Source organism: Triticum urartu, chromosome 4, assembly GCF_003073215.2.
Source record: "Triticum urartu cultivar G1812 chromosome 4, Tu2.1, whole genome shotgun sequence".
NCBI lineage: Eukaryota > Viridiplantae > Streptophyta > Magnoliopsida > Poales > Poaceae > Triticum > Triticum urartu.
The window spans coordinates 45439201-45452034 of NC_053025.1; the positions used below are offsets into that span (position 1 = coordinate 45439201).

A 12834-nucleotide genomic window follows, 5' to 3' on the forward strand; every position below is an offset into this window, starting at 1 on the left:
GTCAACCTAGTAGGCCCAGAAGTCGGCGTCCAAATCTGTGGAAAACAACATACAACCCATTAGCCATTATTTTCAATAATTTATAGCCCATTTGCTAATTCTAAAGGATATTTGAAGCCCATATTCTTTTTATTAGCATTACAAACCATATATTCTGGGCACTACTAAAAAATTCAATGAAATTTTCATATTTCGGTGGGGTCCGAACTCTTTTAATCACGAAATTTCAAGTCGCATTCAAAATAATTTAAAAAATTATATCTAAATAAAATTTAAAAAACAATTCTCCGCAAAAAATGAATGAAATTTAAAATCTTAACTAGCAAGATGCCTGTGCATTGCACGGAACATGAAGATGCATTTGTATGAGTAGTTTATCTTATGGGAGAAAAGACAATCTTTTAATGTAATTGCCAGTTGGCTTTGGTTTTTATAAGAGTAGAGAGTAGAGAAATCTAGAAAAATGATATTTTAATGTAATTGTCGGTTGGCTTTGGTTTAAAAATTTGTAGCCTATTTCTTACAACTTATAGCCCATTTTTTGGGGAAGCCCATTTCTTAATACTTTGCATCCCTCCCTCCTTGTCTTGAAAGATTTGCTGCCCAGCAGGGCTGAGAGAAGAAAGTAGGCCTTGGTTTTGGTGTTCTCCAAAAAAAGAACTGGGCTAGCCATTTTCAGAAAGAACAAAGATATCAACTGGGCTCGTCATGTGCTTAAATAAAAGAGTAAGTGTGGGCTAGATGGGCCACAGCCCCCGCACAGCGCGCAGTTGAGCTTCGTCAATGAAACTAGAAAAAACTGGGCGAGCTGCTGGGTCCCTGGTGTTATCCGCTCATTGTGTAATTTTAACAAATTTGCCGCCGCACTGGCCTATGCATCGCCGGTATGAGATGAGATGTCGATGACTTGTATTGGCTTGTAATAACGAGGCACCTGCTTGTGTAATGCAATGACCCTGCTGGGTCCCTACAGTCAGCCTCTCCACGTACAGTCATCTTCTGATTCCTCTTGGTTGTTGACCATGTTGACAATGCCAGACGGAGGCGGGCACAACGAGCGAACCAAGGCGGAGAACAACGGTGAGGCCTCGGACGGGAAGGAACAACACCTGTGGAAGATGCGGCAGTGTAGTGGCAGGTGGAGGGGAGTACGAGGGCAACAACATGCAACGCAAGCTTACAAACAGTACAAAAAGCCCAAGGATTAATTGTTCATCAAATTTTTAGACAAAACCCAGATTGAACATGGCAGTAACTGATGACCCACAAGTAGAGGGGATCTATCGTAGTCCTTTCTATAAGTAAGAGTGTCGAACCCAACGAGGAGCAGAAGGAAATGATAAGCGGTTTTCAGCAAGGTATCCTCTGCAAGTACTGAAAAAAGTGGTAACAGGTAGTTTTGTGATAAGATAATTTGTAACGAGCAACAAGTAACAAAAGTAAATAAAGTGCACCAAGGTGGCCCAATCCTTTTTGTAGCAAAGGACAAGCCTGAACAAACTCTTATATAAGGAAAAGCGCTCCCGAGGACACATGGGAATATCGTCAAGCTAATTTTCATCACGATCATATGATTCGCGTTCGGTACCTTGATAATTTGATATGTGGGTGGGCCGGTGCTTGGGTGCTGTTCTTACTTGAACAAGCATCCCACTTATGATTAACCTCTATTTCAAGCATCCACAACTACAACAAAAGTATTAAGGTAAACCTAACCATAGCATGAAACATATGGATCCAAATCAGCCCCTTATGAATCAACGCATAAACTAGGGTTTAAGCTTCTGTCACTCTAGCAACCCATCATCTACTTATTACTTCCCAATGCCTTCCTCTAGGCCCAAATAATGGTGAAGTGTTATGTAGTCGACGTTCACATAACACCACTGGAGGCTAGACAACATACATCTCATCAAAATATCGAACGAATACCAAATTCACATGACTACTAATAGCAAGACTTCTCCCTTGTCCTCAGGAACAAATGTAACTACTCACAAAGCATATTCATGTTCATAATCAGAGGGGTAATAATATGCATAAAGGATCTGAACATATGATCTTCCACCAATTAAACCTACTAGCATCAACTACAAGGAGTAATTAACACTACTAGCAACCTACTAGCACCAATCCCGGACTTGGAGACAAGAATTGGATACAAGAGATGAACTAGGGTTTTGAGATGAGATGGTGCTGATGAAGATGTTGATGGAGATTGCCCTCTCCCAATGAGAGGAGCGTTGGTGATGACGATGGCGATGATTTCCCCCTCCGGGAGGGAAGTTTCCCCGGCAGAACAGCTCTGCCGGAGCCCTAGATTGGTTCCGCCAAGGTTCCGCCTCGTGGCGGCGGAGTTTCGTCCCGAAAGGTTGCTTCTTATTTTTTTTCTCGACGAAAGACTTCATATAGGAGAAGATGGTCATCGGAGAGCCACCAGGGGGCCCACGAGGTAGGGGCGCACCCTAGGGGGGCGCGCCCCCACCCTCATGGAAAGGGTGTGGGCCCCCTGGTCTTCATCTTTGGCGAGGATTTTTCATTATTTATTATAAGGTATTCCGTGGAGTTTTAGGACTTTTGGAGTTGTGCAGAATAGGTCTCTAATATTTGCTCCTTTTCTAGCCCAGAATTTCAGCTGCCGGCATTCTCCCTCCTTATGTAAACCTTGTAAAATAAGAGAGAATAGCCATAAGTATTGTGATATAATGTGAAATAACAGCCCATAATGCAATAAATATCGATATAAAAGCATGATGCAAAATGGACGTATCAACTCCCCCAAGCTTAGACCTCGCTTGTCCTCAAGCGAAAGCCGATAACAATAAATATGACCCCATGTTTAGAGGTAGAGGCGTCGATAAAAATAAAATACGGACATGAGGGCATCATGATTATTCTCATAACAGCAACATACATAGATATTGTCATATGATTACTTATGTTCAAGTGATGATCTGTTCATAATGCAAAAGTATGAATCAGAAACCTTATTGAGAACCAACAGACTATAACCTCAGTCATTGAAGCAATTGAAATTTAGCATAACATCAGAAAGAGTCTATGTCAGAGCTAAAAAAGCAAGTCCACATACTGAACTATCATCTAGTCCTTCATAATTGCTAACACTCACGCAATACTTGTGATTACAGAGTTTTAATCGGACACAGAGAAAGATAGGGGCTTATAGTTTCGCCCCACAACCTTTTACCTCGAGGGTAATGTCAACAATAATACTCATGCCCCCCCTACATCCAATTATATATATATATATATACAGACGGTCTATTCTGCACACCACTTCGGCACTGCACGCTCAACAGAAGCGCACTGCATCATTTTGACGACGAGCACTGCAATAGAGACTAGTGAACTTCTCGTCGGAAAAAACTGCACGCATTATTTTTTCGGTACTGTTTTTGCTCTAATTTTCTAACCGTTTATCGGAATGAGGCATGTAATATACCATTGAAAAGCTATGGATAGGCGCAACTTCGACATGTTGAACACTTTTCGAGATTCCACACGGTTTAAGAGCAGTTTTGAAAATGGTGCGGCGGATGACGAGTGGCAGCGAGCGTTATTTTACCTTTTTTTCTAAACCATTCGTCGGAATGAAGCAAATGATACACCGTTGGATAGATATCGTCGAGACGCATCTTTTTCATATCTATTTCTTTCTCTAATTCGTTACGGTTTAAAAGCAGTTTCAAATTTACTAAATCGCGGAATTCTGTTTTTCAAATTTTTTCAAATTTTCGGTACTGTTTTCGCTCTAGTTTTTTAACCGTTTGTCGAAACGAGGCATGTAATATGTCCTTGGAAAGCTATGAACGAGGCGCAACTTTCATATGTTGAAATGTTTTTGAGATTCCTTACGGTTTTAAGTTAATTTTGGAAATCATGCGGCGGATGACGAGTGGCAGCGGCCGTTTTTCGCGAAATTTTTATAAATCGCTGATCGGAATGATTCAAACGATACGCCATTGGAAAGATATCGACGAGGCGCAACTTTTTCATCTAGAACACTCTCTGTAATTCATTACGGTTTAAGAGGAATTTCAAATTTACCGAAATGAGGACACTCTGTTTTTCGTGACACCCAGATCGACGTGGGTACTTCATCCGACTGAAAACCGCACTGCATCAGACGTGTAAGAGAACTGCATGGTTTCCTTTTTGTGGGACGTATATTTTTGAAGACGAGGAAGAAAACCGCACTTCGTTTAGCCTGAAAACTACACTGCATCAGACGAACTAGCGGACTGCATGATTTCTTTTTTGTGGGACGTAAATTTTTGAAGACAAGGGAACAAAACCGCACTGCTTTTAAACTGAAAACCGCACTGCATCAAACGGTCAAGTGAACTTCATAATTTCTTTTGTCGAACGTATTTTTTCTCAGACGAGTTTTTGTTGTCTTTTCTTTTTTTTTGTGAACGAGAGTGGACCACGGAGAGGAGGCAAGTGAACCGCGACATATATCGAAGTGAACCTCATTACTATCTTTGTTGTTGCGCTAAATTTTTAGCACTTTCATTTTTGGGCACAAGTGAACAACATCACTCTAAAAAATCAACCACATCCGAGGACCAAAAGTATTGACTGCGTTGATGTAGTCGACTGATTTTTAAAGCACACGGAACAAATTGCCTTCATAAATAGGGATAATAAAATATATTCTCTTTATAAAAACTAAGTGCACTTTAAAAACAATTATCCAAAAAATACAACTTCAGGCAATTTTCCCGTCACAAAACAAAAAAAAAATCGAAACAACTAAATTGCATGCACACATGCTCAGCACCGCGCGAACATAGTCAGAAATACCATGTTTTATCACGGATTTTGCACGGGCGTCTCGGGGTGGAGGCCCTGCTCTGCAGACTGCAGCTGTCTTGCCAAAGTGTACTACATTTGCAGTCAGCACAAATGTCCCTCAATATATAAACTAAACATACTTCATTTTCTCATGCAACGAACTGAAAAAACAAAAACATGCACTGCAAAAATTGCCAGCGGTGGAGTCGGTGTTAGTGACTAATCCCTACTATGCTTGCCTCAAATTACAGAAGTCCACTGCATGGCCATGCAATGATGGTCGCACGCGGCTGCTGTGTGGACTGCTCCAGCGATTCCCTTGCGCTGCTCATCCCGGGGAGGAAATGGGGGAGTGCATGGTTTCACCAATGATGGGGACGAAGTGAGCTGCAATGGAACAAAAAAATCGCCATGCGGAATGAAGTGAGCTGCAGTTGTACATGCACACACTAACAAACTTCACGTGCATACATACTTATCTTCACAACAATTCACACGGAACCTCATCTCCAACTTGATGTAGACACTTGTTTTGCACTGAACTGCACTGCGTCGTGCACGACCATGCTGCTCCATCGCAGAGGAGGGGAGGTGGAACAGAGGGCAGGACGCGCGTGGAGTACACTCCCTCCTCCCACCCGTGCGGCACACTGAACCGCACACGGGAGCTGCAGCCCACGCCGCACTGCACGACATGACTCGCCGAACCGCACGACAGACCTCGCCGAACTGCATAGCCGTCTCGGCAAGTGGTGGTGATATTCCGAGGCTGGGCTGGAGAAGGGGCGCATTGCGGTAGCCGCCAGATCCGGCGAGGGGTGGGGGCATCAACCCATCTACCATGGCGAGCTGCAAGCAGGAGCTAGTGAACCTCATGTCGGTGCCAGCCAAACTACATTGAGAGAATTAACAAACTTCATTAGAAACCGAATTCACTCAAATCAACAGCAATAATCTGAAAAAAATTACACAAAAATTATTTTTGCGAACCGCAAGCCCCGGTGTCGGAAATGCCACAGTGGTGAGAGAGAGGCGCTCCCTGGGCTCCTTCTGCTAAAACGGCGTGTTGGAGATGGTGATTGCGCAGACGTCCATGGAGAAGTGTGAAGAGGAGGGGGTTCCGTCCCGATGCCGTGGTGGCCGGCGTCCACTAGGACCAATTAGACGACGTCGACGGCGGCTCAGTCGAGGTGGACAACAAAGGAGTTGTGGACGGGAGACCAGATCGAGGGGGAGGTCGCCGGATATTGGTGGAAAGAGATCGAGCAGGGGATCGGCGGTGGCCTCCACCCCAAGCCCGACCGCCATATATCTCGCTGGGTTATCGGTGCCCCAAAAATTCGAGGGGAGGGGAAGGGCGGCGCGCCCTACTGCCAGTCGTCCGCGTCGCTGCAGATCGAGGCGAAAGGGAAGTTCAGTGATTCCCGGGGAAGGGGAACAAGATGGATCGGGGAGGACGACACCGGCGAGGGAAGAAGGTGGATTGGGGGAGGACAGCGCCGGCGGGGAAAGAAAGTGGATCGGGGGAGGGCGGCGCTGGCGGGGGAAGGTCGCCGGGCACGGGGGAGCTGCGCGCGTCTCGCTCCGGGGTGGTGGGTTGGCAGGGCATCGGAGGCACGAAGCCCCTGGCTTGGCCGGCTGTGGAAGGTGGGGGGGGGGGGGGGGGGGGGGGGGGGGGGGGGGGGGGAGGGGGGGGGGCGGCGGCGCTCTAGGCCGCTCTCGCGGTAGAAGGCAGGGAGGGGAGGGCCGGCGGCATTCCAGGCCGCTCCGCGGTAGAAGGTGGGGAGGGGAGGGGCGGTGGCGTTCGGGTGTGGTGTTATCAGAATAAGAAGTTTTGGTGTGCAGAATAAGGTCTTAAGGGGTGTTATTAGAATAGACCCACCCTATATATATATATATATATATATATATCAGGTTCTTTCCAACATGCTGGGCTTGCCAAAGGATAAAATGAAAAAGGAAAGGTGAAGATCACCGTGAATCTTGCATAAGGTAGAAGATAATAATAAAATATAGGCCCTTCGCAGAGGGAAGCAGAGGTTGCCATGCGCTTTTATGGTTGGATGCACAAAATCTTAATGGAAAAGAACGTCACTTTATATTGCCCCTTGTGATATGAACCTTTATTATGCAGTCCGTCACTTTTATTATTTCCACATCACAAGATTGTATAAAGCTTATTTCTCCCACACTAATCATACATATTTGGAGCAATTTTTATTGCTTTGCACCGATGACAACTTACTTGAAGGATCTTATTCAATCCATAGGTAGATATGGTGGACTCTCATGGCAAAACTGGTTTAAGGGTATTTGGAAGCACAAGTAGTATCTCTACTTGGTGCTGAGAATTTGGCTAGCATGAGGGGGAAAGTCAAGCTCAACATGTTGGACGATCCATGACAACATACTTTATCTCAGATATAAGAAAACATAACCCATTACGTTGTCTTCCTTGTCCAACATCAACTCTTTAGCATGTCATATTTTGATGAGTGCTCCCAATCATAAAAGATGTCAATAATAGTATATTTATATGTGAAACCTCTCTTTCCATATTACTTCCTATTAATTGCAACGATGACCAAAGCTATGTCTGCCAACTCCCAACAACTTTTAATCATCACACTATTTCTATGTGAAGTCATTACTATCAATAAGATCAATATGAACTTTTGTTTCTTCTTATTCTTTTTCTCTTTTCTTTTATTCACCCAAGATCATAGCAAGAAAATCAAGCCCTTGACTCAACACTAATCTTTATTATATAGCTCACAGACTCGATTACATAGAGAGATCATAAGGAAAAACTCAAAACTAGATCATACCATAAACTTTATTCTACTAGATCAAAATACTACTAATAGGATCGAACTAAGGAAAACGGTAAAGATAGGAGTTGTGATTGTGATACGATATCGGGGCACGTCCCCCAAGCTTGGCAGTTGCCAAGGGGAGTGCCCATACCCATGTTATTATATCTCCTTGGTTGGTGAAGAAGGTGGAGGTGTTGTTGACTTAGTTGATGGCATAGACTTCTCCCTTAATTTACGCTTGAGTACGGCATTTTGATCCCTCAGATCATCAATCTCGCACTCCAGGGTTAATATCTTTTTGCATAGGTCCTGCTTATTTTCCTGCAAGAGACGAAAAGGGATAAACTCGAATTTTGGTTTCTTTACCCTATCAGGGAGACTTGACTTTTTGAACTCCACGTGCATATCCCCAGGTTGAGGTAATGGGGCTTCATCTTCATCTGAGCTCATCTCCTCCTTCCCATTGGGTTCATAGTCCTCTTCTTCCTCCATGGTCCAACCATTGTGCTCTACATCTCCATGGACCTTAGGATTAGCTAAGTAATCATCCACATAGCTTTCTCCTTCCGAATCCTGGGAAGACATGTTGATCTAATCTACAGCTGGACACTTCGAAACAAAAACAGAGGATAATTGCGTGATACGGGAGTCAACACCTTCAGGAGAATATATAGTGATTTTTTACCGACCAAAATATGTATCGTGCAAGGAAACAGAGTCCGGAAGGCACACGAGGTGCTCACGAGGTAGGGGCGCGCCCAGGGGGGTAGGGCGTGCCCTCCACCCTCGTGGGGCCCTTGTGTCCTTCCCGGGCTGCTACTTAATTTTCTATTTTTATAAATATTCCAAAACGGAGAAATATTGCCTTAAAAATTGTTTTGGAGTCGGTTTACTTACCGTACCACATACCTATTCCTTTTCGGAGTCTGAAACGTTCTGGAAAGTGTCCCTTATGTATTCATCCGGTGTTACGGTTTCAATTATATTGGTTTCAATATTTATGGGATTACCTAAAATATAATGTTTAATTCTCTCACCGTTTACCAACCTTCGGATCTGTGCCTTCGAAGTTGTTGATTTTTATGGCACCGGAACGATAGACCTCCTCGATAACATAGGGGCCTTCCCATTTAGAGAGAAGTTTCCCTGCAAAAAATCTTAAACGAGAGTTGTATAGCAATACATAATCACCTACATTAAACTCACGATTTTGTATCCTTTTGTCATGCCATCTTTTAACCTTTTCTTTAAACAACTTGGCATTTTCAAAAGCTTGGGTTCTCCATTCATCAAGTGAGCTAATATCAAATAACCTCTTTTCACCGGCAAGTTTGAAATCATAGTTGAGCTCTTTAATAGCCCAATATGCCTTATGTTCTAGTTCACGAGGTAAGTGACATGCTTTTCCATATACCATTTTATACGGAGACATACCCATAGGATTGTTTTATGCAGTTCTATAGGCCCATAATGCATCATCAAGTTTCTTGGACCAATTCTTTCTAGACCTATTGACAGTCTTTTGCAAAATTAAATTGAGTTCTCTATTACTCAATTCTACTTGACCACTAGACTGTGGGTGATATGGAGATGCAATTCTATGATTGACGTCATATTTAGCAAGCATTTTACGGAAAGCACCATGAATAAACTGTGAACCACCATCAGTCATTAAATATCTAGGGACTCCAAACCTCAGAAAAATAACTTCTTTAAGCATTTTAATAGAAGTGTTATGATCAGCACTACTAGTTGGAATAGATTCTACCCACTTAGTAACTTAATCAACAACAACTAAAATATGTGTATATCCATTAGAGGCAGGAAAAGGTCCCATATAATCAAAGCCCCAAACATCAAATGGTTCAATAACAAGTGAATAATTCATAGGCATTTCTTGATGTCTACTAATATTACCAATTCTTTGACATTCATCAAAAGATAGGACAAACTTACGGGCATCCTTGAAGAGAGTAGGCCAATAAAAACCTGATTGCAATACCTTATGTGCAGTTCTATCTTCCACGTGGTGTCCTCCATAAGTTTCAGAGTGGCACTTGCGTAGGATCTGTTCCTGTTCATGCTCATGTACACAACGTCTAATAACACCATCTATTCCTTCTTTATAAAGATGTGGGTCATCCCAAAAATAATGTCTCAAATCCTAGAAGAACTTTTTCTTTTGTTGGTATGTGAAGCTAGGTGGTATGAATTTAGCAACTATGTAATTAGCATAATCAGCATACCAAGGGGTACTATGAGAATTACTTATGACATTTAATTGTTCATCAGGAAAGCTATCATCAATAGGTAGTGGGTCATCAATAACATTATCTAACCTAGATAAGTTGTTTGCAACGGGGTTCTCAGCTCCTTTTCTATCAACAATATGCAAATCAAATTCCTGTAGCAAGAGAACCCATCTAATAAGCCTAGGTTTAGCATCTTTCTTCTCCATAAGATATTTAATAGCAGCATGATCAGTGTGGATAGTTACTTTAGAATCAACAATATAATGTCTGAACTTATCACAAGCAAATACAACTGCTAAAAGTTCTTTTTCAGTAGTAGCATAATTTCTTTGAGCATTGTCTAGAGTCTTACTAGCATAATGAATAACATTTAATTTCTTATCAACTCTTTGCCCTAGAACATCACCTACATCATAATCGCTAGCATCACACATAATTTCAAAGGGTAAATTCCAATCAGGTGGCTGAACAATAGGTGCAGAGACTAATGCTTTCTTACGTATTTCAAATGCTTCTACACAATCATCATCAAAGACAAATGGTATATATTTTTGTAATAAATTAGTCAGGGGCCGAGAAATTTTTGAGAAGTCCTTAATGAACCTCCTATAAAATCCGGCGTGACCAAGGAAACTTCTTATACCTTTGATGTCCTTGGGACATGGCATCTTTTCAATAGCATCAACCTTGGCTTTATCAACTTCAATACCTCTTTCAGAAACTTTATGCCCCAAGAAAATACCCTCATTAACCATAAAGTGGCACTTTTGCCAATTCAAGACAAGATTAGTTTCTTCACATCTCTGCAAATCTTGATCAAGATTGCTCAAGCAATCAACAAAAGAAGATCTATAGACGGAAAATTCGTCCATGAAAACCTCACAAATATTTTCACAAAAGTCAGAGAATATAGCCATCATGCATCTTTGAAAGGCAGCAGGTGCATTGCATAAACCAAAAGGCATACGTCTATAAGTAAAAGTACCAAAAGGGCATGTAAAAGTAGTCTTTGATTGATCTTTAGCCGACACAGGTATTTGAGAGAAACCAGAATAACCATCTAGAAAGCAGTAATGTGTATGTTTGCATAATCTTTCTAGCATTTGATCGATAAAAGGTAAGGGGTAATGATATTTCTTAGTAGCATTGTTTAATTTGTGGAAATCAATTACCATCCTATAACCTGTAATAATTCTTTGTGGAATCAATTCATCTTTATCATTAGGAACAACAGTGATACCTCCCTTCTTAGGGACACAATTAATAGGACTTACCCACTAACTATCAGCAACGGGATAAATTATACCTGCTTCCAGAAGCTTTAGTATTTCTTTTCTTACCACTTCTTTCATTTTAGGATTCAGATGTCGTTGAGGATCACGAACTGGTTTGGCATCTGCTTCCAAATTTATTTTATGTTGACATAGAGTGGGACTAATGCCTTTAAGATCATCAAGAGTATATCCAATAGCAGCACGGTGCTTCTTCAGAGTTTTCAATAATCTTTCTTCTTCATGCTCTGAAAGGTTAGCACTAATAATAACAGGATATATCTTCTTTTCATCAAGATAAGCATATTTAAGATTATCGGGCAGCGGTTTAAGCTCCAACATGGGATCACCCTTAGGTGGAGGGGGATCCCCTAGGATTTCAACAGGAAAATTGTGTTTCAGAATAGGTTCCTGTTTAAAGAATACTTCATCTATTTCCCTTCTTTCATTCATAAACATATCATTCTCATGGTCTAGTAAATATTGTTCTAAAGGATCACTAGGAGGTACGGAAATACAAGCAAGGACAATAATTTCATCCTTACTAGGCAATTCTTCTTCACGGTGTTGTTTACTAAATTTAGAGAAATTAAACTCATGAGTCATATCATCTAAGCCGACAGTAACAACATCCTTTGTGCATTCTATGGTAGCATTAACAGTGTTTAAGAAGGGTCTACCAAATATAATGGGACAAAAGCTACCTTGTGGGGAACCAAGAACAAGAAAATTAGCAGGATATTTAGTTTTCCCACACAAGACTTCAACATCTCTAACAACTCCCATTGGTGAAATAGTATCTCTATTAGCAAGTTTAATAGTAACATCAATTTCTTCTAACTCAACAGGTGCAATGTCATGCATAATTTCTTTGTATAAATCAATAGGTATTGCACTAGCACTAGAACCCATATCACATAAGACACGATAACAATGATCTCCTATTTTAACAGAAATAACAGGCATGCCTACCATAGGTCTAGGTTTATCTGTATCACGGGGTTTAGCAATTCTAGCAGTTTCATTATAGAAGTAAATAACATGCCCATTTATATTATCAAACAAGAGATCTTTAACAATAGCAATATTAGGTTCAACTTTAAATTTCTTAGGAGGTGTATATGTTTTAATATTGCTTTCACGAACCACAGTTGAAGCTTTAACATGATCCTTTATCCTAACAGGGAAAGGTGGTTTCTCAACATAGCAAGTAGGAACAACAGGATCATTATAAGTGACAGTCTTTTCTTCAACTTTAATTGGTGCAGCTACTTTTACTTCTATGGGAGGATGATATTTAAACCACTTCTCCTTAGGGAGATCGACATAAATAGCAAAAGATTCACAGAAAGAAACTACTATCTCAGAATCAAGTCCATATTTAGTGCTAAACTGACGGAAAATATGGGTATCCATAAAAGATTTAACACAATCAAACTTAGGTGTCATACGTGACTCCTTAGCATTGTCAAGGTCCCAATCTTCAGAGTTGCGTTTAATTCTTTCCAATAAATCCCATTTGAATTCAATAGTCTTCATCATAAAAGAGCCAGCACAAGAAGTATCAAGCTTGAGCGATGCTTTCTCCTTCGCGAGGCCAAAAATTATATATATAATTGCGATCACGATGAACAAGATGCATAGGATAAAACTTCTGATGAAATTCCAATTTCAATC

General features: G+C 41.4%; 1 protein-coding gene across 2 annotated transcripts; it reads right to left on the reverse strand.

The window, feature by feature from the left end:
• Nucleotides 1-4684: 4684 nt before the first annotated feature.
• LOC125553499 lies at nt 4685-6458 on the reverse strand. Of its 2 annotated transcripts, XR_007304085.1 has the most exons (3): nt 5809-6458; nt 5294-5710; nt 4685-5205 (listed from the first exon to the last, which is right to left on the reverse strand). XR_007304085.1 is itself a non-coding variant. In XM_048717271.1 (2 exons), the coding sequence occupies exons 1-2, from the start codon at nt 5692-5694 to the stop codon at nt 5181-5183; spliced, it is 426 nt and encodes a 141-aa protein (XP_048573228.1). In that variant the 5' UTR covers nt 5695-5794; the 3' UTR covers nt 4685-5180. The 2 variants fall into 2 exon arrangements, 1 of the variants encoding a protein (XP_048573228.1); XM_048717271.1 differs by lacking the exon at nt 5809-6458 and having other exon boundaries at nt 5294-5794.
• Nucleotides 6459-12834: the final 6376 nt, after the last annotated feature.

Excerpts from the sequence above, each read along its gene's own strand:
- LOC125553499 (XM_048717271.1), bottom strand. The coding sequence starts at position 5,694 with ATGAGGTTCACTAGCTCCTGCTTGCAGCTCGCCATGGTAGATGGGTTG. Across the intron at positions 5,206-5,293 it reads GTGAATTGTTGTGAAGATAA|CTCACTTCGTCCCCATCATT; the intron begins GTATGTATGCAC and ends GTTCCATTGCAG.